Source organism: Anarhichas minor, unplaced genomic scaffold (assembly GCF_050575085.1).
Source record: "Anarhichas minor isolate MPS153535 unplaced genomic scaffold, ASM5057508v1 ptg000136l, whole genome shotgun sequence".
Classification (NCBI taxonomy): domain Eukaryota; kingdom Metazoa; phylum Chordata; class Actinopteri; order Perciformes; family Anarhichadidae; genus Anarhichas; species Anarhichas minor.
In genome coordinates, this window is record NW_027466582.1 from 17716038 (window position 1) to 17743446 (window position 27409).

General features: G+C 42.2%; 1 protein-coding gene across 3 annotated transcripts in view; it reads right to left on the minus strand.

The window, feature by feature from the left end:
- Nucleotides 1-20918: 20918 nt before the first annotated feature.
- Nucleotides 20919-27409, minus strand: part of cd2ap (CD2-associated protein) — an 88064-nt gene continuing 81573 nt past the window's right edge. For all 3 annotated transcript variants that reach the window (XM_076083719.1, XM_076083720.1, XM_076083722.1), the window contains 3 exons: nucleotides 26456-26664; nucleotides 26268-26331; nucleotides 20919-24180 (listed from right to left, as the gene is read on the minus strand). In XM_076083719.1, the coding sequence (XP_075939834.1) occupies nucleotides 24139-24180; nucleotides 26268-26331; nucleotides 26456-26664 (315 nt within the window). In that variant the 3' untranslated portion in view covers nucleotides 20919-24138. The remainder of the gene's footprint in view (nucleotides 24181-26267; nucleotides 26332-26455; nucleotides 26665-27409) is intronic.

The window sequence follows — 27409 nt, forward strand, 5'->3', positions numbered from 1 at the left end:
GCTGAGAGAGGAGCGTAGAAACAGCTGTTGGGGCATGTTGTGAGCTGGCAGGCAGCTGCTAGCAGGAGTATCCTGTTAGTGACGTAAGAAACTATTTTCTCAGAGCCACAGTACTTAGAAAGCATCTGTGGATTTACAGTGTTGACTATGAAATCGATTGCCATTGTTTGTTGTGGCTTGTTGTCATGAACGTTTTGTTTGCAAGTTCAAGGAATTGATTGTGCTTGCGTGGTTATATTACATTTAGCCTTTCAGTGCTGCAGCATATTAGCTCGGGATCATTGAATCTTGTTTTTTTTGGTAGCGGCATTATATTGGATTGTTTGTTGCGTCAAAATTCATCAGCACCTGCTACAAACAATCCCGCCCCCTCCGTAGCTCCCCCTCCCCCGAGTCTAGTGTTCAAAAAAAAATGCACACATCTGAAGAAATGACTGTACAGTTCATGCATTTGCAAGCAGCTTAATGTTCAAAAAGGTTGAATTGATTCGTAGCACGCCTCAATGTCACATATATTATCCCCTCTAGTGGACATTTAGTCCACTAGTGAGTATTTCAGGCAGCAGGACGGCGTATGTGGGATTGAGTCAAAAAAAACTGCAGAGGGTGTGTTCATGTTAAAGACAAAACAGGTCACGCTCATTAATGCGTTATTGTACCAGCATCTTCTGATTGGCTGGCATGTGTGTATAATCAAAAATTCAGGTTTTTATTTTTGAAGTTCATAATGAATGCACCAGTATTACAGTACAGGTAAAGGACAGCAGCTGTGCATCCTAGCTAAAGACCAGGAAACTAGCATTATTTGATTAAAAAACAAACAAGATGGTTTTCTTTAGTTCCTAAATAATCCAAATCTGAGAAAAATTCCGTCGCTGTACAGAAATTGAGCCGAAAGAAACCTTGTTTACTGCAAACTCATGACAAGGACAGAGCGGCTCTGTGCAGTCTCCCCGTTGCAGTTAATTGGTTTATAATTGTTTAGTCAAGTCATATCTTGATGAAGACTGAAGGGTCAAGCATGTTACACCACACAATGTGCACAGAGACGCTACTCCACTCTTTGTTTCGTACAGTGTCTTCCTTTGTCCAAGTCTCTCTCTCTTTTGTCTTTCTCTCCACAACCTCCTTAGAGCCGTGTTGGATAACAATGATGAAGAGCTAATACATTGAATAACTCAGAGGATCAAGTGCACATAATGCAGAGTTATATCACCAAGATACACCTTACTAATCGGCACTGCGAATCCAACGGCAACCCTAAATGGAAGCGCAGGTGTACCTTTATACTGCACTTCAGCACTTTGTCATAAGTGTTAACAAAAAAATTAATAAAGTGGTTTCAATGAGAAGATGAGGTTAAATCCATTTGGCCGGCCTCCAAATGTAACTATAGTTCGAGCAAAGCCCAAATTTGAACTGGCGGACATCGTGTGCTCCCTGCAAGGGGCGACTTATCTCCAGCGAGGTCGCTCAACACCTGGACGCTAAAGAGAAGAAGAAAAAGAGAGAAACGAAGGGGAGAGAAATCGGCGTACTGAAAATAGAGAGGATCACCGTGCAGTGTGCAGAAACGTCACAGCACGGGGCTCAGAAGCTGCGGTGGATGAGTGGGCGCAGTGCGAGTCAGATCCGCCTCGTCTGCGTAGACCTCAGCTTTGCTCCAGATGGAGAGTCACGGCTGTCAGGGCTGAGGGGAAAAAAGACACTGGACATGTTTTAACACAATCGTTTTATACAGTTGTGTGAAAAAGTGTTTGCCCCCTTCCTGATTCCTTATTTTTTTGCATGTTTGTCACACTTAAATGTTTCAGATCATCAAACAAATTTAAATATTAGACAAAGATAACACAAGTAAACACAAAATGCAGTTTTTAAATGAAGGTTTTTATTATTAAGAAAAAAAAAAATCCAAACCTACATGGCCCTGTGTGAAAAAGTGATTGCCCCCTAAACCTAATAACTGGTTGGGCCACCCTTAGCAGCAACAACTGCAATCAAGCGTTTGCGATAACTGGCAATGAGTCTTTTACAGCGCTTTAGAGGAATTTTGGCCCACTCATCTTTGCAGAATTGTTGTAATTCAGCCACATTGGAGGGTTTTCAAGCATGAACCGCCTTTTTAAGGTCATGCCACAGCATCTCAATCGGATTCAGGTCGGGACTTTGACTAGGCCACTCCAAAGTCTTCATTTTGTTTTTCTTAAGCCATTCAGAGGTGGACTTGCTGGTGTGTTTTGGATCATTGTCCTGCTGCAGCTTTTTTTTTTTTTTTAAATTTTTATTTTTTTTTACATGGAGAAGATGTTTTTGCTCTTCTCCCGACTGGCTTCACCAAGAGTTCATTTCACAGATTGTTCATCCAATCATGACATTACTCACAGCCCCTCTTTCCAAATTAGAGACTGCTGATGAAACGGGCATCACGCCTGCTCTCATGTGGGGAGGCTGTGGCTAAGTGGAGAGCAGGGCCGTCCTTCAATCAAAGGATCGGCTGTTCGATCTCCGGCTCTGCTAGTCACATGTCGATGTGTCCTCGAGCAAGATACTTAAACCGAAAATTGCTCCCGTAGCTGTGCTAGAAAATGTAAACGTGATAGAATCTGAATTGTAAGTCGCTTTGGATAAAAGCGTCTGCTAAATAAATGAATGTAATGTGATGGCTACAGGTGTTTCATCAACTGCACAGAAAAGAGCTGGCATTCTACCGGTTCTACTCGTTGAACAGAACATCGGTATTGACGTTTCTGTGAAACTTCTGATTACACTGTGGATGCTATTATAATCAGCGTCAACACAGCCTAAACTAGACCTCTCCTCTCAATAGGTTTAATTTGGGCTTTCTGCATGTACAAACCAAACAGCATGCTCCCATACAGCAACGGTCTCGTGGTAATCCCTTACTGGGTGACTGACTCAAATGTTCTGTAGGAAGGAAATTCCTGTGGTGTACTTAAGTAGAGTTAGAAAGGGGATGTTTTTTTTCCCCACCTGATCAGAAAACCCTTTTTCAGAATGGACATCCTTTTCAAAAGCAGCTCATGATTATGAGGTGAGGTGAAGGCTGCTGCACTCACATGAACCAGATAACACGTGGGCCAGAAGCAAATCACCTGAAGGTTGGACATAAGCGTGGTAACAAATTATGGGACATATAGATTTAGACCATCTGGGAACGTGCCTGCTCCAGGGCCAAGATGTAAGCTATAGAAAAACTCTGCCGGTTTAATCTTTCGACATTATTGACAGCGTGCAGCATCTTTATAGGGATTTACAGTATCTGGGTCTATGTCAGCCAGTCATAGGAGGGCAACACTGCTACCACTTACCAAGATAGCGATCTGATCATTTCTCTGCTTATCAATACGGCTAGTAGTTCTGTTCCGCACAGGTGTTACAGGACGATAACATGATAACATAGGACCAGTTGACAGGAGAAGATGGCAATTTCTTTTTTTTTTTGCCAATGCCAGTTGTTGCGCTTGGTATTGTTTTCACACTGTTATACGACCAACTTCGGGGTCTGCGGTGACCCCAGAGGCCTCACAGGTGCCTCTCATTAAAAATGTTCATGGCTAATTTGTTAATTTAGCCATTAATTTGTTCTTGATTAACAAATTAATTTGTTCTTGATGACTTCATATCAGACTTCATATTACTGTTTCTGTTTTAATTAGTGGGTTTTTTAATACCAATGTCCTGGGGGATTCGAGTCAAATGCAGTTTTATAAAATGTTTGCCATGGGTCCTGATTAAAAGCATTATTAGGTGGTAGGTGCACCTTATTTTGAAGTAGGGCAGGAGCAGATTTCCTCATGTGCTCTCTATTTTCATTTTATACAAATATGCAAAAATATAATTACAATACTTTTTTTTCAGGTGACATTTATTAGATAACTATGTTTTGAGAAGAAATAAATTAACATTTTTGCTATGATGGAAAAACAAAAAACAACTGGCCCCACGTGTGTTCAGAGAGGCTAAGCTAACTAGCTTAGCGGGGAAACAACAGCAGTTAGCTGTTCCCTACTGATTCAAACAGAGAATCAAATGTCCGAAATAACCCCGCGATGACGGGATGCTTCGTCATTAACGGACAAGTCAGAATTAATGTCATTAACACAATGACAAGAACCAGTCACATATATTTATAGGACAACATAAAATGTCAAGCATGACAAATCAACACAGCAGCGCTAGAGCACGAGACATTCATATTATTCATAAAAACGACACGATAAGACAAATGAACAGTAGTAACGTTACTGCAGATGTAAAAAAAAAAAAAATGCAGTTTGTCACTTACCGAATGCTATTCAGTCAAAGACAAAGTCCATCCTCCTTTCTTTGTTGACAAAGAGTTTAAAACCGCGGTTGTTCAGTACATCGTTTCAGTTCCAGTAAGAAGTACTTCTCCATTCATGGACGCCAGTGACAGTCGAGCCTCCCCAGTTGCGGACCGGCCGCGGGTGGACCGCGGTTGTGGAGCTCCGTTTCCCTGCGAACGCGTTCATTCATCTGTAGATCCACTCGGGTTTCTCCAAAAGTTTTCAAAAGCACCGTAGTGTCCTGCCGTGCTATGGCGGGCCTCTCTCCTTACATAGAGACATAGGGGCTGAATCTGATTGGATAAAAGCTCTCCTTAAAACAAGCTTTGCTGGAAGCAGAGCAACAGAGGAAGACAGGAGCTGTGCAATGAGAAAATAAGCTAATGGGGGGGGGAAATGATGACACATGTAGTGTATTTGTGAAAAATTTTTAAATAGCTATAACTTTGTGATTCTGTTTAGGCCAGCAGAGAAGGCTTAGCTGGCCCTGACGGCCCACCACTGCGCTTTACACACCATAGCGCAAGCTCCGAGCATGAACGGAGGCGTTCATACTCAATGCGCTGTTTGTTGCATTATTCTCCAAAACGCCAGAGGGCGTACAAACAACATGAACTGCGAATGAAACCCGGAGATTTGCCCGTAGACTGTAAGTGTGACCGTCAAAGCCATAAACCAGCCTCCACATTGCGGGGAGGGATTGTAATTATCTGTAAACTCGTATCTCATATTTATGGACTACTTTATTGCCTTCATACAAGGCCTGTGAAGAAAGAAGTCAACTAGTACATAAGAAACAACGGTTGAATATCCTGTAAAGTATTGTCAAAATATAGACTCAAATGAAGATATTTCTTTTTAGATCTCTCGTTTCTAAAGCATTTAAAAATGAATTGTCCTTCTTTGTATAATCCCTAGACTTGTAACAACTGCTTTTATCAGTGAACTATTTGTGATAGTCAACTGATCGCGTGCCAAGTTACAGAAATTCAAAAGGTGCACGACCAAGCCCCGAGACCACTTGCAGAGCCTAGGCGCACTGGTTGTGATTACATCATTTTCTGCCACATGCCCCTCGCGCCGGCTTCACTCCAGTAAGTATAAACTACGCTTTAGGTGTCGCCATGTTGAGTGCCGTTGCAAGGCAATAGAAATGCACCCAATCCCGTATTACGCACCTTTAAATCACACCTCTGATATAGCAACGGCTAACAACATTCAAGTGAACGGGTGCCAATCTTTGTTTCCAATATGAAGTGATATTGTGAACTATTTTTAAAATGTATTTTTGCAAGAATATTCATTCTAAACGTGTGTATTATTTTGGTGGTAAAGCTATCTTTATATTTCCACAGTGACCTTGTGTCAAGAAAGCAAAGCACAGAGAAGAAGAAAAAAAACCATCATGATAAGCAGTGGAAACACCTGGCTGAATCCAAATTAGAAACATATTGTTCCAACTGAATCTGCAGCTGAAGCTAAGCCTGTTTGCATTTCCTGTGTTTACCAAGGCATAACCCCGCTTTTTGTTTACGTTCATGTGGGTAATGGTGCTTCACGCCTCATAGCATCAGGACATGAGGTGTCAGATTTACATTAGCTTTCAGTTTTAAGCCGATGCATTTGAGATTTATCGCCTGACTGAAAATATCTTATGAGACTTATGAGATAAATCTTTATATTTTCCTGATGTAGCAGCTGCCCAGCAGGTTTAAGTCTCCCAGCAGGTAGGTAGAGATATAGATATATAGATATATAGAGATATATAGATAGATAGATAGATAGATAGATATACATGCATTCATTGTAATGTATGGTTGATTTTTAATGCACATCTTGAAAATCAATACAAATTTGATCACAAAAAAGAAAGTCTCCCAGCAGGGATGTGCCGTTGTCTCCGCCACTAATTTCCCATCTTTCTGGGGAGCCATTCTTTTCATTTCACTGCGGCGTCATATTTTTTTCTCACACATACATTTCCCCTGTCTGACTCATTTAACATATAGAGTATGTAGAGCATGTAGGCAGAGGCTGTTGGTTTTTTAGACTGTGGTGTTGACAGCAACAGAGGAGTAATTACAGAAAATGTGTCAGTGGTTGTCGTTTTGAAATTACACAACTACACACATACATTATATATATATATATATATATATATATATAGTCTACATACGCACACATACATATACACATAAATGCATGCATCCGGTACGGCTATGTAAGGACGGCATTACCTCACTATATTTTTACATAACAAATAGTTGTTTGCTGCTATATTAATGCACTGAATATTGATTTCAGCAGCTTTATATTTGGTGAGACCTAAGCTGATCCAATAAACCTGTTAACAGAACAGATGTTTGTACCAAAAATAGGATAGTATTCACAGATTGCACATTATTTGCGCCTCAAATATTACTAAATGAGACCAAACAACTCATTATTGCCAGAGCAGATGGTATGTAATCTGTTGTATGTCTGTATATGCGTGTGTGAAAGAGGGAAGGAAAAAATGTATCTTTTCCTGCTGCATCACTAAAAAGCCACACACTTTCTCATTCTTCCGACGTTGTCTTATGCAAGAAGTGAGCAATTACAGTTCACACCCTATAAATAATTGCAGCAACTGTTGTGTAAGTTGTTGATTGCATTCCACGATGCCGTAACCGCTTTTTGCACTTTGTAATCAAAGGAACTGCCGAAAGTGTGAAGTTAATTTCAAACATGATTAATTCAGACATAACTAAACATGATGGGTGAATCCTGCATGTGCCATTTTTTATTCATGGTTCAACAGCAGTTTTGTAGTATGGGAAAAAGCCATATCTCTGCACAGCCTAATGCTGTTCCTCTGAGGCTTGTCTGGGACATGTTGAGCCCTACTTAGCACAAAGACTGGAATGAGGGTGAAATGGCTAGCCTATTTTAATAAAACATTAGGTGCCTTCCAACCACTCCAAAGCTGTCATACTTTAACACGTTCTCACTCCCAGCTCATCAAATATGGCAGCTTAGCAGTTACATGCATAAATCGCCTTTCCAAAATAAACCTCCACGTCTGTAGAAAACTCAAAATTATAATAGGTACGATTCTTAAAATGTTAAGTGAAGTAAGGTAACGTAACTTAAAATAACGCCACATTGGCTTTTGGTTTCACACGGGACATGAACACCAGTCTCCTGGGTGAAAGTCCTTTCGACCTCCTCCCTACGTGGACTTTAACACTCATACAAAACCTGACTTCCTCCTTTATTCACGCCATAACCACAGCCACAAATAGCGTCATAGTTTGACGCGTAGGGTCACTGGCCAAGCTGCCTCAAGTAGGAAGTGACGGGCTTCATACTTTCACATTGTATCTTGCACCAACGTAAATAATTATATGCTTAACTAATGATCAACTAAACATTTTTTTGTAATAAACAAAGAATCAAATGTGAAATTGTCTCACACAGTGCAAAATGTACAGCAGATTATCGCTTAACTCCACAGGAGCTCAGCCCACGTGTATGCACTGGAAGGTCTTGCATGAAAGCGGCGAACGATCTGGCAGTGAGTGCGTGTGTGACTGGGGTTTAAATAGTGGATGTATCAGAGTGAGCAGGTGAGAGTAATGAACTGATTAGGTGAGTGAGAGGTGGAAAAAACAGGCAGAGTGGCAGAGCTGTGACAAATTTCACACAGCAGCAGACAGCTTTTTTCTACAAATATTATGGAAAAGTAATTCACCACCCTAACCCTAAAACAAGATAGAGCAAAATTGTACATGTCCAACAAATAAAATCTGTTAGGAATAAGCCAGTGAGTCTTCAAAAGAGATTTAAAATAAGAGTATTTCCAAAAATATTAAACTATTCCATTAAAAAACTGGGTACAAATATGTGTAAAAGGACTTCATATGAAAGGATTTTGTCTATCTGTGTTTTGTGACCCCGTTCTCATTCCGAGGGCGTCAAATACCGACAATTTGTCACGCCCCTCGGCAGTGTGATGACCGAGTACAAAGACAGAAAAATAACTCTTAAAAGTAAGAATGCATTTTACTTCGTTTATGTACTTAGGTTAAATAATTGTTTTCGTTGCCTAAACCTGAGCGGTTGTTTTTGTTTGATTTTACAACGTTAACCACGTGTTTACTGCGACCGTAGTGGAGCGTAATAGTTTGATCAGCTGTGACTGAAAGTAACCAATCATCAGTATGTGACTAGTTGGGAAGAGAATGTGTTGAACTTAACCACATGCTCTAATAAATTTATATTTAAAATCTTTTATCAGACAAAAAAAAAAAAATATATATATATATATATATATATATATATATATATATATATATATATATATATATATATATATTTGCTGGTGGATTCGCGGGCCACATAAAATGACGTGGCGGGCCGAATTCGGCCTTGAGTTTGACACGTGTGATCTACATCAAATCCACCTCTGAAGTGGGATCCAAATGATCCTGAATTTTATCATCAATGTGATCTAAATTTTTGCTTTAAATTATGAAATACCTAAATGCAGCATTTTGTCACCACTGACCCAGCTGTTGATATTGTCCGGCCAGTTTTTACCCTCTCAGCAAAACGTACTTTTCAACTATTTACTTCGGTACAACCTCGTTTAGTGAAAACACAATACACTTTTCACTTTCCTGTTGTCGTATCATCAGAACATTCCATCACATCTCCACCATAATAAAATGTTTTACATTTTACACTTTAAAGGGAGATATTCCCTTTAAAGTATTTTTATTATTTTATGTTTTTGATACTTCAAGTACATAATATGTGTTACTTATGTGAAATTCTAAATGCAGGGATTTTATTTGTTAGAATTTTTTTTTGGTTTATCCTTTTAACCATTTCATTTTTTTCAATTTCCTCCGGACATGTTTAGTGAAAACACAATACACATACCTTTCTTATGGCCCTTACATGATCACCTTTAAGTAGCTTGTGTGAAGGATTAAATAATGGGTGAGATTGGAGCCACGGTCATCTGTTTATTCACTGAAATTCTTCTGATGGGGTGAACACACACTGTCAAGGACACGCCGTCATCTCACCGTTCAAGGCTCAACAAGGGCTGCCAGATTTAGCTAATTAGCGATGTTAGCTAGAACAGCAACAATGCCAAAGTGATTGTGAATGAGCTACCTAGCTGCTACCGCATTAGCCTGTGTTCGTAGCGACGGTCCACCTTTCTTATCGGCAAGTCGCAGAAGGAGTGATATCTTTTTTTTCCCTTACTCTTGATTCTTATCAATCTTTTTAAAATTGATCTGCCAACAAAATCCAATTCTAAATGTAATAAAACAGCAGGACAGCATACTGAGGCTACAGCAACATTTCATTAAAATACAGTACAGTTAGCAAAGCTGTTTAAAGCAGAGCAGTGTAGTTCTGCTTCAAGAAAATAGAGCCCTCCTCTCTGATCCTCTTCCTGTGTTGGTTTCCTATAATACCGTATTTAGTATTTGTGCGGAAGAGGGTCTCCTGTGTGAACAACAATAGAGTTACACATAATCAGATGAAGACGACTCTTTTAGGCTTAAGACTTTCCTCTTTGATAGCACTAGTTAGGGCTGGCTCAGGCTTATAGTTAGGGCTGGCTCAGGTTTATAGTTAGGGCTGGCTCAGGCTTATAGTTAGGGCTGGCTCAGGCTTATAGTTAGGGCTGGCTCAGGTTTATAGTTAGAGCTGGCTCAGGTTTATAGTTCGGGCTGGCTCAGGTTTATAGTTAGGGCTGGCTCAGGTTTATAGTTAGGACTGGCTCAGGTTTATAGTTAGGGCTGGCTCAGGTTTATAGTTAGGGCTGGCTCAGGTTTATAGTTAGGACTGGCTCAGGTTTATAGTTAGGGCTGGCTCAGGTTTATAGTTAGGGCTGGCTCAGGTTTATAGTTCGGGCTGGCTCAGGTTTATAGTTAGGGCTGGCTCAGGTTTATAGTTAGGGCTGGCTCAGGCTTATAGTTAGGGCTGGTTCAGGTTTATAGTTAGGGCTGGCTCAGGTTTATAGTTAGGGCTGGCTCAGGTTTATAGTTAGGACTGGCTCAGGCTTATAGTTAGGGCTGGCTCAGGTTTATAGTTAGGGCTGGCTCAGGTTTATAGTTAGGGCTGGCTCAGGCTTATAGTTAGGGCTGGCTCAGGCTTATAGTTAGGGCTGGCTCAGGTTTATAGTTAGGGCTGGCTCAGGTTTATAGTTAGGGCTGGCTCAGGCTTATAGTTAGGGCTGGCTCAGGCTTATAGTTAGGGCTGGCTCAGGCTTATAGTTAGGGCTGGCTCAGGTTTATAGTTAGAGCTGGCTCAGGTTTATAGTTCGGGCTGGCTCAGGTTTATAGTTAGGGCTGGCTCAGGTTTATAGTTAGGACTGGCTCAGGTTTATAGTTAGGGCTGGCTCAGGTTTATAGTTAGGGCTGGCTCAGGTTTATAGTTAGGACTGGCTCAGGTTTATAGTTAGGGCTGGCTCAGGTTTATAGTTAGGGCTGGCTCAGGTTTATAGTTCGGGCTGGCTCAGGTTTATAGTTCGGGCTGGCTCAGGTTTATAGTTAGGGCTGGCTCAGGTTTATAGTTAGGGCTGGCTCAGGTTTATAGTTAGAGCTGGCTCAGGTTTATAGTTCGGGCTGGCTCAGGTTTATAGTTAGGGCTGGCTCAGGTTTATAGTTAGAGCTGGCTCAGGTTTATAGTTCGGGCTGGCTCAGGCTTATAGTTAGGGCTGGCTCAGGTTTATAGTTAGGGCTGGCTCAGGTTTACCTTGGACCAGCCCCTAGATAAGCTGCTATAGGCCTAGACTGCCGGGGGACTTCCTAGGATACACTGAGCTCTTCTCTCCTCTTCTCTATCTCCTGTATGAATTCATGTCCCATTATTAATGCACATTACTGACTTTGCTTCTTCCCCGGAGTCTTTGTGCTTTCTCTCCTCACAGGTCTCCATGGACTACAGTTATATCTGGACTGCTTTTGTTATCATTGTTATTCTTTTATATCCACTTCTGCTGATATTAGTAGCCATAATGTTTCCATCATTATTATGCATACTACTCTCATTATATGAATCCTTTCTGTCATATGCATTGAATGTGTTGTAACTGTTATGTTTTTCATTCTGTACACATGACATCTATTGCACTTCTGTCCATCCTGATAGAGAGGATCCCTCCTCTGTTGCTCTCCCTAAGGTCTCTTCCTCTTTTCTCCCCATTAAAGGTTTTTTTGGGGAGAGTTTTTCCTGTTCCGATGTGAGGGTTCCGGCACAGAGGATGTCGTATGTGTACAAATAGTTAAGATCTCTGAGGCAGATTTGGGCATTTGGGCGATACAAAATGAAATTAAATTGAATTTGCTTGTTGTGTCTGAGTTGCTGCCGGTCAAAACCATCACTAATAAAGTATGCAGGACGATCTTATTTGTTAACATCACAACAGCAAAGAAAGAGGGAATGGAGAGCTCTACTCTTTGCCCACATGTTTTTGCAGCCAATGTTGAGATTCACTGAAAACAGACCATCGACAAAACCTTTTTTAAAGGTGCTAAAGTTGAATTAACACCTCTTTCAGAGCCTTCCTCTACTTTTCCAGCACCAGTAAGTGGAGTACAAAAAAATCAATTCTTGAGATTTCTTGAGGTGAAAGAATCAAAACTTTGTTTGCTGACGGTTGTTGGTGGGGTTTTGTCAACCGCCGTCTCCTACAGAATTATAATACAACTGCATTCTCAACTCGGTAAGTCCCGCCCCTCAAATGCAGACAATGGTAGCATAGTTTCGGCCAGGGTCAGGCACAGCAAAGGGTCTATAACGCGAGAGAAAACATGTTTCCTCCTGAGAAGCAATTGACGAAGCGGTGGCGTTTTGTTAAGGAGACCAAGCTGGTTTTGTTTGTACCGTCTGATCAAATACAGATGAGTGATTAAATGATGAGTGTCAGGTGTCACGGACAAAGCGCAGGACCTCACTGATCAGAATCAAAGCACCCGACCGTGGCGCTCTGCGGTGTTTGGGGGCCACAGCACACCAAAACAATAATCAGACTCCCACCGAGTGCCGCACATCTCACTATTGGATTTTCGGCCGTTCCAGCTCCACTGACATTTCCAGAAACTCAGCAGGCTGACCACCATCCGCCTGCCTTTTTGTTCTCCTGATGTCCATCTCTCAGTATTTGTCACACCTTGTTGCATTTAGAAGACATTGAGTTCAGTGCTGGTTGCTAGCGTTCTTGACAATGCGGCGTGCTGTGTTTCGTTAGTTAACCGTCAGTTCCTTTCTTATCCATCACAGCTACAGGTGAACCGGATACAATCGATAGATGAAGTTTCAAAGTTTATTGCATTTTTTTAAGGTAAACGTGTCTTCTTGTTTCTTGAAGCTCAAACCCTTCTGCTTGTTGTTTCAACTAGATGAGTGTCACAGGAAATAAATAAAGTTCCCACATCAAATCACAATTAATTCATTTTTCCCACAATATGAGAATTTAAATTGTTTCTTTGTGTCTGAGTTTTCATATGTAAACAAGAGTAGGTGGAACCCTAGAATATGTTGGTCAATGTGCTAAATTGTGGCCCAACTGTATTTAGTACAAATCTAATTCGTGTAAACTTTGTTTTGTTTATCTAAAGAGTTTGATAGATAGTTGCACCATTGCTCCGTTGTGAGTGACTCATTGGTCTTTTTCCTAATGTGACCTTGTTTTGTCATATTCATACAACAATAGTGAAAGTATAAAACTAAAATGTATCTATGGTAGATTGGAACTTTGCCAAACTGCCCCTCTGTTACGTTCATTAATGTCTTTAGTGAAATGGAGTTAATATTATAATCTAATTTTCAGCTGTATAGATGTATGATAATTTGCATTATCATGCATTTTCATTTCATTAAGATATAAAATCAATCATAACATGATTGTTAACATTTTACACAAATATTACCAATGTCTTATAATATTGAGATTATTTATCCTCCTGATAGCATCATGGAGCTGCACGGTTTCTGCCCGCGGTGTGTTACGACACAAGCAGAGCAATAAGCTTGGCTGACGCATCGCACTGGAGGCGTTGTAAATGAAAATTAATTGAATTAGATGTTTTCGTGACACAAATTTCATCCGTTATCAACCTTTGGAGATGAGAATTGAGCCCCATTAGCCCTATTACGTCTGCAACGACAGCAATGCACGAACAAAATATATTTCAAGGGAGTGAGTCAGAGCAATCTGTTCATGGTCCTGGTCCCGCACACACACGCACACACACAACCGCTCGCGAGCACAATCCAACATGTTCATACAGTCTGATCCTGGAAATAGCCTTTGGGTGAAGTACAACACTGAACTGAATGTACTGTATGAAAGAGAAAGACTGTAGCTGTCACATTATTTTTATTGTGTGTGTGTCTGTGTGTGTGTGTGTGTGTGTGTGTCGCGCCTTTATTCCTGACGTTGAGGGGACTCACCCTTACGTTTTGTGGACAAAATGCACGTCCCCATAATTTTAAGGCGAAGACTAGGTTGAAGGTTAGGGTAAGGTTGGGTTTAGGTTTAGTTTAAATAAATGTAAGTCAATGTAAAGTCCTCCATAATGATGGTAACACGACCCTGTGTGTGTGTGTGTGTGTGTGTGTGTGTGTGTGTGTTCTTGTACTTGCTACATAGGAGGGCCGGAACCCGTCTTTTATCGACATAGTGAGGACATTTTTGTAAAGTGAGGACCTCACTTCTTCAAAGGCCTGTTTGAGGGTTCAGACTTGGTTTAAAAGTTAGAATTAGGTCGGGGTTAAGGTAATGCTGCGTTTACACTACAAGCAACACAGCAACAGGCTACAAGTAATTTTCAATAGAAAGCCGGTGACGGCCAACACTACGAGGCGCTAGAACTGGTCTTTTTTATGTGCTCCATTGAGAAGGTGAAACGATAACCATTCCTATGTTTTTGTTTCACCTTGATCAGTTTCATCTTAAGAAAAAATGCTGTTAGCCATTTCCCAGTGATATTCAACAACATAGCTTCGCCAAACGAGCACTTCAACGGTGAATCGCCGACAATGTAGCCGGCCACGCTTGGCTGTTTTGTCACTCGTAGTTTGAACACAGCATAAGGTTTGGGGATAGGTGTTAAGTTATGGTTAAGGTGAGGGTAAGGACCTCAACGAGTGCGTGTTTGACTCCATGACTGTGAATGAGCTTAACGTACAAGCTAATAGACATTATATTGTTAATATGCGTGGAAAAATGTATCTAAGAGACAAAGGCAGGATCATGTTCCCAGAGAGCCCAGGTTTGGGCTTCCACAAGCTTCTGGGCTCTAAAGCTCAATTCTACTTGGCGTAGTGAAGCCTGTGCGCCAGAAAATGATGCTTTTCCGGTCACATTTGTCGTCTTCTTGCTTCTTCACAGTACATTTTTGTTTGTAAGCTCTCTGGCGTTTCGGAGAATAATGCAACAAACAGCGCATTGAGCAAAAATCTTTGTGTGCTCGTAGCTTGCGCGCCTGCGGAGGCTCACGCTATGGTGAGAAGTATAAACAAAGCCTTAGAGATCAGCAATATTGAATGGATGGTTAAATAAATTAGATGACCCCTAACTTTTTATCCATTGCCACTTTAAGGTCAAAATGTCCCTGTCAGTAACTCTGTGGTCCCCTACAAGCTGTTTAAAACCCTTTTATCCTGATTTGCTTTGTATTCGTGGTCTCCAGAGGATGACTTCTAATCTCAGATCTCTCAAATTGGTTTTCAAAATCTTGAAATCTAGTCCTAGATTCAGAACTGATGTCGATAGAATACTGCTTTGCCTAGATGAAGCAGAACATCATATCTCTAAATTGGAGGATGACAACCACCAGCTTTGCCAAACAGCGGAAAGAAGAGCTAAAAAGTGCGAGGAACTGCATCAGGCCGTGGAAGACGCCGCTAATAGAGACAGACGCCAGAGTCTACGGCTCATCGGTCTGAGGGAGAAGCTCGAGAATGGTAAACCATCAGAATGTGTGAGGAAGATCATCTCTGAAGCTCTGGGGGTTGAATTGGATGGAGTGCAGCTGCAACGAGTGCACCGAGCCCCGGTACCAATGGAAGACCGGTCACCCTGACCAATAATTATTCGGTTTCTAAACTTTCTGGAGCGGGAGCGAGTGTTGGCGGCTGCTAGGGAGAAGTACAGAGTCAAGACGGATCTAATCTGGGGAGGCTGCAGGCTGTTATTCTTCCCCGACATGACTAAGGAAATGGCGGAGAAGAGAAGAAAGTTTAACAAAGCGAGAAGACGACTACATCACCTGGAAGTGCGTTTCACTCTCACATATCCAGCTGAGCTACGCTTCACATGGAGGGGGAAAAGAATGAGGTTTGCAGATCACCGATAAGCAATGGGCTTTCTTTAAAAGGAGGAGATGGAGCAGCAGAGTTTATCACATGATGCTACGTGAGCTTTAACCCTAATGGCAGACAATAACACCGGCAACAGACCTCTATGTGCGCATCTCTCTGACAGGATGGCAACGCTGTGCGCTGTGGCGCAGCAATATGAACAGGACATGGCTTTCTGTCATTGCATTATTTTCTCTATAGTTATAAACAAGCCCAAATCACAGTGAGTATAGGAGTTTATACCCTCCAACCGGTCAGGGAACCTCATACTTGGGCTTGAAGTCAGGGAATAGCTGGGATATTTTCTTTATTTACTTTTCTTGTGTGTGTGCGTGTGTGTGTTGCTAGCTTCTCTGACCTGTGTGTTTGTTGCTAGCTTCGCTGACCTGTGTGTGTGTGTGTGTGTTGCTAGCTTCCCTGACGTAACATTTCTCTGATACTTATTAAGATTAACATATAGGTCAGAGAAACTAGCAACACACACACACACGTCAGGGAAGCTAGCAACACACACACACACACACACACACACACGTCAGGGAAGCTAGCAACACACACAGGTCAGAGAAGCTAGCAACACACGCACACACAGGTCAGGGAAGCTAGCAACACACACACATGTCAGGGAACTAAAACAATGCTGGTGAAGTACTGTCAACAGGTTATGCTGAAATCCACAGCACATACTGCAGGTAGAGAAACATTTTGTAAGGGGATTGGGTGGGGGGGAGGGGGGGATCCTGGTGACCTCTTCAGTGTGCCTCATGGTCCTTTTTGGCGGTCGATCTCTTCTGAGTGAGAGCGGGAGAGGGGGTGGGAATAGGGTTTTGTTATGTGTTCTTTGTTTAAGAGGGGTTTTGTATTGTGTGTTAATGTTTACTTGGGTTTTGATATGCAGCTGGGTGGGACCTCGATTTTGGTTCAGTTTTTTCCTTTTTGCTTACTGCTCTTATATGCCAGCTATCATCTTAATATGGAGAGTACAAAACCTTCTGTTAATCAATGGCGCAGATGGTTTTTCCCTCAGAATATTAAGAAATATGTCGATAAATTGGTTCCCATCCTGACAGAGGTGTACGAAGAATCATTCCCATCGGGAGAGCTACCAAAAACATGCCTGTGAGTTTGATTAATGTGGACTGCAAAATCCTAACTAAGATTTGGGCTCTGAGGCTGGAAGCTATTCTACCACGCTTATTAATACATGCAGATCAAGTAGGATTCATAAAGGGAGGGTCATCCATTGACAACATCAGACGTCTGTTACAGCTTATACAGCTTAATCAGGACGAAACCACTCCCATAGCTGCCTTCTCCTTAGATGCTCAAAAGGCATTTGATAGGGTAGAATGGAGCTTCTTGCGACATACCCTCGGAAAATTTGGATTTGGGGAAGCTTTTATTAAATGGGTGGATGTAATTTATTCAAATCCACGTGAAGCAGTGATAATAAATGGAATGATATCGCCCTACTTCAACCTAATGAGAAGTTAGTTAGTTACTCTTTACGCTATATTCTTGGAACCTTTGGCTATTGCAATCAGGGCAGAAGCGGACATTAAAGGGGTCTCACAAGGGGAAGAGGAACACATGTTTATGTACGCAGATTACATTTTAGTACTGATCAAGGACCCTTTGATATCAACACTTTTCAGCACATGCTGTGTGCTTGTTCTGGAAGCATAGAGGTACCTAAGCCAGCATTGTTGGCAGTGAAAGCAAATGAAGACGTCCACGCAGAGTCAAACTCTCTATTTTCCTCCGTGACTTTTCTTTATTTGGATTTATCCATTGATAGTTTACAGAGGGCGTGGGTCTGAAAATCATGATTAGCCGTTCGCGTTCGCGGGGGTAAAACGCTTGACAGAGGTAGAGGATTTAACTGCCTGTGGGAATAATTAACATATAAGATTCTGTTCATTCTTGATTATAAATTATTTCCTCTCTGAACATGTTTCTCTTTTTGGAGAGCGTCATGCGAGATATCTTCTTCGATCAGCGCAATATTCCTGCTCTTCTTTCTATTTCCTCGTCTCTCCCCCGTGTGTCACGGAGTGTGTAAACCTCGCTCGAGTCAGGAAACTTGTCAGAATACTCATATTTGATTGGCTGAGCTGCATCACCTGATGTGATTTACAACGCATTGGTCGGTGTGTTTCCTGCACCGCCGAACAAGTGCCGTAACGGCTGAATAAGAGGCGCCGGTTAAAGTATAAACTCAGTGCCTAATATGTATAATTCCGAATTATCAATCGGATTTAGGTCCTGGGTCCGGATCGCCAGTTGGGGACCCCTAATGTAGACTCAGGGAGCCGCAACAGAGGGGCTGAAGAGCCGCAGGTTGCCGACCCCTGGTCTAGGGAAAACAATATTTCTATGAGATACATGGCTGGCAAAAGGAATACATGTTATCAAAGATCTCTATGGAGATGGCTCATTTAGATCATTTGAGGACCTTAAAGAAAAATGTAATTTAAATGAGAAGGGGGATTTCTGGAAGTATTCACAGTCGAGGAGCAGCATAGGGTCAGTGTTTGGACTGAAAAGAGAAGAGACAGAAGAGAATAAGATTCAAGAGTCTCTAAGTGCTTCCCGTGTACACTCTGCCTCTATATTTTATAGGAAAATGTCAAATATTCAAACTAGAATGTGTGAAGGCCTGAGATTGATATGGCAAAAGGATCTTGGCAATGATATTAAGGAAGATGTATGGAAATAATTAATATCAAAGTATCTGCAAAACTGGAAGAGCCCACATACGCCTGCGTTCACAGAATGGCTCAAAGTCATGACAGAGACGGCTGCATTTGAAGATATGATTGCCAGGGTAAAGAACACTCCAAGCAGAACTGACCAAGCATGGGGAAATCTGATGGCTTCTATTACAGATTCACAATTTTAGAGGTGTGGAGTACCCGTGTATGGATATGCAGGTATATGGGCATGTATATGGAGGTACATGAAAAAGATAATCAATGGGGTGCCGGGGGGGGGGAGGACTCTTGTAGCTGCCTTTTAAGTTAAGTGCTGAATGTAATTTTTTCTATTGTATTTAATTCATTCTGTGGTTTTGTTTATTATTTTCATGGTTATTTGTCGTCTTTCCTTTTTTTTTTGCAGTCTGACAGGCCTAGCTTTGATGTGTTTGGACAACTAAAAACTTAAATGAGAAAAAAAAAAAAATTAAGTCTGGAGTTAAACGCTATGTTACATTCAAAACATTTTTTTCTTTGTTTGCAACCTGCAAGGCATTCATTTACATAGTAATCCTTAAGACAAATTGAAGTCTGCTCCCACTCACCTTTCACACCCATTATCATAATAGACCTTCAGCTTCAGCACCTGTTCTCCCATTGTGGAATTTAACTCACAGCGATGGCTGAGCCCGCTGCCCTTTCTGTGACAGTGCAATTACGGCACGACTTGTGCGTCGTCGTGCAAAAGGTGAGAGCAAGAATGTGGACGAGCTTTTCCTGACCTCGGTGCAAAGATGGCGGAGAGGTGCAGGGATAAAGAATCCATTCGTGGAACAATTGGACATCGCCCTGAGCAGGGGTGTTTCTAGGATTGAAAGACAGGGGGGGCTTAGCCCCAAGGGGAGTGGCATGTTTGCGCGCGGCAATTTGTTTTGGAGCCGTGGATATCCATTGTTTCAGACAGTTCATAGATTGGTTCAATCAGAAAGAGTGTGATGTTGCTCTGTAGTTTTGCTTGCATTCAGTATATGATAACACAAGAGACAGAATTTCAGGGTCATAGTGAAATTTGACAACACAAATATGAACTTTTCTCAAATAAAGAGAGAAATAATTTTCCTGCTTGTAAAGGAAAGACGGATAAACTAGCTCCCAAATCCTAATTCTTAAAAGGACCGCACACAATGGATGGAGAATGGACCTGACAGTGTCAACTTTACATCGTTAAGTATGATGATAGGCTGTTGGATTGTAATTTGAAGGGGGAGAAAACATACAAACCAGAACGCACGCACATATGTAGCATGTTAGAGTTATAAATAACTTGTCCATGTGAGAAACAATAGTTTAATTTAATGGCATCACCATTTTTTTTTTTTTATTAAAGCCAAATTATTTGGGGGGGCTGAAGAACATTTTAGGGGGCTTCAGCCCCCCTAAAATAGGCCCTGAGAATCATTTTATTTAATTAATCATTCAGTTGATGATTTGGTGAGCAGAAAAAAACAAAAAAACAAAAAAAACATCTATCTGATTGAAAGACATCGTTCGTTTCGGAGTCTCTGGTCACCTGGTTGACGTCCACTCTCTCTGAGTGGCCCTACTCTTCGAACTACGACACCCTACAAACGCCTCTGGCGGCAGTTTCTGATTTGTCGGCGACGGCGTGCTCAGTTTGAATCGCATGGCGAGAGCAACGGAGGCCCAAGGAACAGGAAATGAGCAAAAAGTCACATGATGCTGATAAGAGGGCCAAAGCACACGGAGACTAAATGAAAGGAGAAGAAAGTGGAAGGGAGGAGGAAGAGAGGGACACTTCAAAAGAATCGCAATTATTTTTGCTGTTTTTTTGCCAGACAAAGCCTCGGCCTCCCCTCCGCACAAACGCTTTCATTTATCGCAGGAGGCCCTTTGATCTCTGCCACAGGGGCCCGGCTCTCTGAACTAAACTTACACCAACGTACAGTGCTCACGCTGGTTGACTCCAGCTTATGCCCAATCCTTTCTTTTTAATGGAAAAAATAAAAAAACATACCGAACTGACCTGAACTCCAGATGTACTATTCTCTTTGGGCGGCCTTCGTCGTCTGCAGTTAAAGAGAGAGAGAGAGGAGACTGTTGTACAGCAGCAGCATTCAAGTGGCAGATATCCTTCCAGAGAGAGAGAAAGGTACGATGTCTAGGTTCAGCGTATCTTCCGAGAAGATTAATACTAGAAAAGAGGCCCTATGGCGTGCCCCTAAAAAGGCAAACCCACCTCTGTCCTGATTTCCTTTCTTTTTTTAATTTGCTAAAACAGACAGAAGGTATAACAACATTAATGCTTATTCTACATAAACTATAACAAATACAGATATATATATATATATATATATATATACATACACACACACACATATAAACTACATTAACTTAAATGAAGAATTTCTTATTTTCTTAGTTCAAGCAGGGCAAAAGTGTAACGGCCGTCCTTGACAACTTTCAAGTGACGCACAATTAAAACTCAAAATAAAAAAATAGTCTGTGACAGTAAATAAAGATATTTATTCATTTTATTTGATGAGAATCTCAGCTCATGCAAGGATACAGCTCTTGTAAACAAATATCACTTGAAAATATGTTATAAATGTGCACAGATTTTCTTCTTCGTCTCGGTGTCAAACTCTGGAATGTACAACAATGTGGAAGTTGAGTCGTATTACAGATTATTACATGTAGCCCGAATATTTCATCGCCCGGCCATATTGGTTTAAGAGCCGCTTGCTAAAAGGGCGTGTTAGGCATCGACACATCGCGCGAGGGCCAACGCTCTGTAAGGTCAGACATGCAGTATCAACTTGCACTCTGGAGTCCACAATCTGACATCATGGACTCTGTTACAGTTTTGCAGACAGACACCAGTGAAAACACACACACACACACACACACACACACACACACACACACACACACACACACACACACACACACACACACACACACACACACACACACACACACACACACACACACACACACACACACACACACACACACACACACACACACACACACACACACACTATGGAAGGAAGCCTGAAGATGATTTAAAAGCAAAGTAACACTTGATTAAGACATTTGTGAAAGACATGTTTAAAGATATTTAACATTAAAAATATAAAATAACGAGGAATGATATTAACCAGTACTCGGGTACACGGGAGTAGATGTGAAACAGTTGTACAATATTATGACTTGGAATTAAAAGCTGCTGTGTATATTGTGAACACTCGCGGCTGAAACGTTCCTCTGACCCGTATAGCAGACCAGAGAACTTGGGGGGGGGGGGGCGGCTTAATCTCCGAATAAACCACGCTGCCGTACATCCAGAGCTCGGGGCTAACTCACATCACGCGGTGCATTAGTTCTACTCATTTCTGTAGCCCTGAATCTTGCTCGCAGGGAGATACTTTAAAAAAAAAAAAACGAGATGAGCATAAAGAAGGGCAGCAGTAGTTCTGTGCCGCTTCCCCCCCCCCCACACAGCAGCGTACGGTTAGCCAATGAGCCCACTCCTTTTCTGTTTGTAAGCTTCCTCGGATTTGAAAGTTTTTTTAGCCGTTGGCGACTTCTACTGGTGGTATCAGAGAAACTGTAAAATGCACAACTCGTTATAAATCGATGACTTTGCGTATCTCGTTTGTAATTGGAAAAATAATCCTCATCAAATGTTTTTTTATGCTGTATATTTGTGTATGTTTTTTTTTAATTCAACAGTCGAGATGTTTTTTGAAGATCTTTTTTAAACTTCATATATTAATATCGGCCTCGATAATCCAGTATTGGTCAGGCAACAATGTCAATGTGCAAGTTTAGCATATTAGCATGTTAATATTTGCAAATAAAGACTTAAAACCGACTGCACCTTGCTGCAGTGACTTAGAAGTGCACTCCAAGGTGTGTCGGTACGCCGTGACCTCACTGTGTGGGTGTGGTCAGAGAGGTGTCAGTGAAAAACTGCTCTCCAGCGTGGCGTTAGGTTACTCGAAAATGTTACCCTGAAAAGTCAGAGGATCACTGAAGATATATCATGTGGTAACAATGAACGCGTCTGTTAAATATTGAGATATTTCAAATCAATAACTTTGTTCTGTTGATGGCGTCGCACAAAAAAAACTGAAACAAAAATTAGGGGGTTGCAAACATCGTTAGGATTCGCCCTCTGGGGACCATGAATGCACCAAATGTCTTTGCAATCCATACAATAGTAATCGGCATATTCCAGTTTGGGTCCAAAGAGGTGGATCGACAAACTACGCGACAGACGGATGGCGATTGTTAGCTCTAGAGCGATGATGCTAAAACACACAGATTGCACCAATTTCACCCGGGATTGTCTCGTTTTTCAACACACACAGAAAGTTCCACCAAGAATAAGTAATGTGAAGGATTATATAATCACGTAAAAAAAAAAAAAAAAAAAATCTACACATAGGGGATTTAATTAATTTTCATTCACTCATTCACGCTGCTTCCAGTTTAGTGTGTACTCGGAATGTAGACCAGAACAGATCATGTAGGATGAGGAGACAGCTGATTCTCATGCGCGACACAAAGCAGAGACAAATGAATCGCTCTGAATCAGAGAGGGATGGGAGAAAGGAGAGGAAGAGGTAGAAAGGGGCCGCGATGGAGATTAAGAGGTTAAGAGGCTTAAAAGCAGGTTGCAGATCACTGTGTTGGTCAGCAACCTTGATAACAGAAGAGTGCAGTCTGTCTTATTGTGTTGTGTGCATGTGGATTCGGTTTGCATGGTCTGCAGAATATAGAACTCTGAATGAGAAACATTCCCTGCGAGCGAAACAGCTTGACAAAAAATAGAAGACACCATCATAGGAGAGGCCCTGGATATAGCATTTGACTAGGCATGTCAGTAGACTTAAAAAATATAGATATACAATATATCATGCTGCAAACTGTCCAGACACCGTCGTGGTATATGTGTGTATATATATATATATATATATATATATACGCTCCCGTTACAAACTTAATATAATTCTTTTTTTTCTTCTTTTTTTTTTAAAACAGGCACAGTAGTGTTACCCTGGGCAGAAAAAACATAAAAAAGAGGAAAGAAAGCAGAGCGCTCTCTCTCCGAAAGCACCGCAGCCTCGGGGTGGAGCACTGGGAAAAGAAAAAAAATGAATTTGCTTTGAGGAATCAGAAGATGTTAACTGAAATCGAACATTTTCTCTTTTTTAAAATTTGTGCATCGTTTAAAAAAAACAATTGAGGCGAGGAAAACAAGCGCTCCCTTGCTTTATACAAAGTCAGTAGTACTGAGAGCGAACCTCCTCCCTGAGGGGTTCAAGGAACGCTGGAGTGACAGGGGAGAGAGTGGGAGGGGCAGCGCAGTAGTTTGAAGTAAGGCCTCTGTTGTAATTTTGTTGTGTGTTGGCAAAAAAAATAAAATAAAAAAAAACATATATATTTGTAACTTAATTACATGTAGCTTGATAATGTTTTTATATGTGCAAAAGTGTAATTCTTACAAATATGGGGAGAATGTATTTTCGTAGGTCACAGAGAGAAAAAAAAAAAAAAAGGATTGTGCTCCCGGTGGTTCTCGTGATTCCCCCCCCCCCTCTCCCCCGTCCGCTGAACAATCCGTCCGGGTCACCGCCCCCCTTCTGCCGCTCTCCGGTTGGTCCGAAAGGGCCGGCGGCTGATCTCGAGGCTCACCGCTGATCGGGACGCCGGCTTCACGTCGAGTGGACGGTCCGCTTCAGTTTTTCTATCTCCATCTGTGAGGACACGACACACGCACACACACACACGCACACACACACACACACACACGCACACGCACACGCACACACACACACGCACGCTCAGTACGGGAGACTGTGACGCTGATAGAGAACTTCCCATCCCTCCAGCAGAGTTTGTCTACTCTATCTGCCAGGGAGGGTTTTGAGCCCGTGATCCAGGCAACGTTGATCCCCGCTGTGAGGCACAATGGTGGAGCTTTTATTACTGCCGGGGATTAGGAGTACCGGAATGACAATGAAGCCGGAGCCAGGAGCTGGAGGAGAACTTCAGCCGACGTGGACCAAGTGAAATTGAATGATTCCTACACATTAAATACATTTTCGCAAAGCTGAATTCTTTCATTTTAGGTAGCTCTTATAACACTGATGTATGTTACAGTGATTCGTTTTTAATGACTTATTGGAGGCTATTAAAAGGGGGCGTGGCATTATGATTGACAGCTGCTCTGAGTGAAGTAGTCGCGGAGCCAAAAGGTCAGGAATCCTACGAGACCTTTATAAAAAGTTAGCAGTTCATTCAGTCACTGATCGCTGACGCTAGTTAGCTTAGCAACATTTCCACTGATAGCCAGCGCTGTCGCATTGTCATGTGAACATAACAGACACGCAGACGGCGTTTCTGAAACACGAATCACAAGACAGATGCGTACATTTTAGGGATGCACCAACATCAAGTATGGATAAGTACTTACATTGGAGCACTTGCCGATACCGAGTACCAATATTAGTATTTAATATCGTTACAGCTCTAAGAAGAACTTTGAAAACATGTTTTATCAGATGCTCTTCACTTTCTGACTGTAACACATGAAATATACAACATGATGCTGTATTTGCTGACATTTTAACATTCAACGTTGTGTCTTTCTAGCCAAACGGGTGCGAGCGTAGCAGCTAGGTGGGATATTTCGGCTTCATTTTTATGCAGTGGGCGGAAGTGCAGATGCGTCGCCCATCTACAGATAGAGTCCATGGGTAAAACCTGCAGGCCCACAACTTATTATCACCTAATTTGAGCTTCAAACAGCATGAATACATACAGAGCCTTGTTTAAAGAAAACTTGGAGGAATAGTTCAATACACTTCTCTTCCTTGCCGAGAGTTGATGAGAACATCGTTACCGGTCCCATGTCTGTACGGTGAACTGGGGCAAGAGACAGCTTAGCTTAGCACAAAGACCGGAAACGTTACTGACTGATGCTATATACTGACATGAGGGGCAGCTGTGGGCAAAAACCAGTTAAGAAATACAAGAGTTAATGTGCACAGGAAGCCAGCGGAAGAAGATTTACTATGGAAGGGAAAGAGAGAAAGCATTGAACAATCCATTCGAATCATCTTTGTGTTCCTCTGATGACCACTACTGTACTATAACTCCAGCTGCTACGGACATATCTGAATGAGAACCGAGAGGAAAAGCTCCAAAGTCCTGAGGGAAAAGAAGTGTGACTGCAATCTCTCCATTGTTTTCATCATCTTTGTCTTTCCCTGGTTGGCGTCTCTTCTTCCTACACATCTGTGGGAGTAGAAATGAACCGTGTGGTGGGGGGGGAACTAATCTGCGGCTATGTTTCTGTGTGTGGACTGTGTATGCCGAAGGCTTTCTGCAGGGCGCTCCCTCCTCCTGTGATGTGATTGGTATCGGTGCCGTGCTGGGATGGGCCGGGGTTCGCGTCCACCGCTGTTTGCTTTTTTTTTCGCTAGAAAACTCTAATGGTGTGACCCGGCATCACGGGTCACACCAGAACACAGGGCGGCTGAATGTGTTCACTCTCCAGGGACCACTAAAGCGAGCACGCCGGCAGCCATGTGACTAATGGAAGGAGCTGACCCGGCTTACATAAAATATTATAATAATCATTTAAAAGAAAAAAAACATTGGCTGAAGGGTCTGCTCTTTTTTCTTTTGATACAATGTAACAAGCTGTAATGAAGCACGGTACAATGTGTTTGATGGGTGTGCATTCCAGCCATTGTCTTTGTTCTGGTCTTCATCAACATTTGGCTAAACTAATGAATGTCGACAGCCCGGTGTGTGTTGCTATGGCGATCAATGTTACCTGCAAGACCACGCGCTTCAGCCTCTCCTCATCCAGCTCTGCTCGTAGCTCCGCGATCTCTCTCCTGGAAACAGACATATAGACTCATTAGTATGTGTAGAAGCTAAATGTCATTTACAAGCTGAACCACAATAAAGATGGGAACAAAGCTCCATAACCCTGCTCCCATCTGCACTGAGCTGCATTACATTTGCTGAGCCTTGAGCAGCTCCACGGACATCAGCAGCTCCTTCATCTGGCTCCTCAGCTCGGTTAGCTCGCCGTTGGGCTCGTCAGGCTCCAGTCGGGCCCGGCTGCCCTCTGAGCTCGGGGCTGCCGCGGGACTCGGCTTGGCCTCGGTGCCGGTCGTGGCGGGCCTGAGGAGTGCCGGTGACTGGGATAAGGTGTTCGTGGAAGGCTGTGAAGGACGAAAAATACAAGACAGAGTCAGACAGACAGGGATTTGCCAAATGTGTTGAATTCTTCTGGAGCAGCAGATATTCCCTTATTTGGCTCACAGATCACCGTTCATTTTCAGACTCATCAAATGTGTTCAGTGATCCTTTGTGCAGGGCTTGTTACAAGGCAACTGTTGATTTGCAATGACTCTTTCTTGAGAGGGGACAATGTCCGGAATATACAGCATGGGTGACCTAGGATTAATCAGATCCTTCCACATCGTTTCCACATCTTTCACTTCATTTTTGGCATCACTGCACTCTCAAAACTAGCATTCACCTTTGAAAGAAAACTGCAAATAAAAGGATATTGTTGGGCTACAGTGCATAGACCTCTCATCACTGACAGCTTTTCTGATCCCACGCGGCACCGAACATTCTCCGTCGATGCTTTTATCACATCCATCACGAGTCTCTCGGGAGAGAAATGCCTCTATGAGAAATAACAATGCACGCGTTGACTTCACCGATACTAGAAGCTACGCGTATTGTGGGCTCGTCTAACCGCACATATCTCCTGCTGTCTTTATGTGGTGAACTTAAAAAGCTACTCTGGAGTTTTGGACCAGTAGTAGCGCAATCTTTTCAAGTGTGAGTCCCACAAGACAACACAGTTTCTGGGTATTCCAATGTGCCACAAAAAGGAAGGAAGAAAAGGACTGTTAGCAAACAAACATGGATGATTACAATATTAATAATAATAAT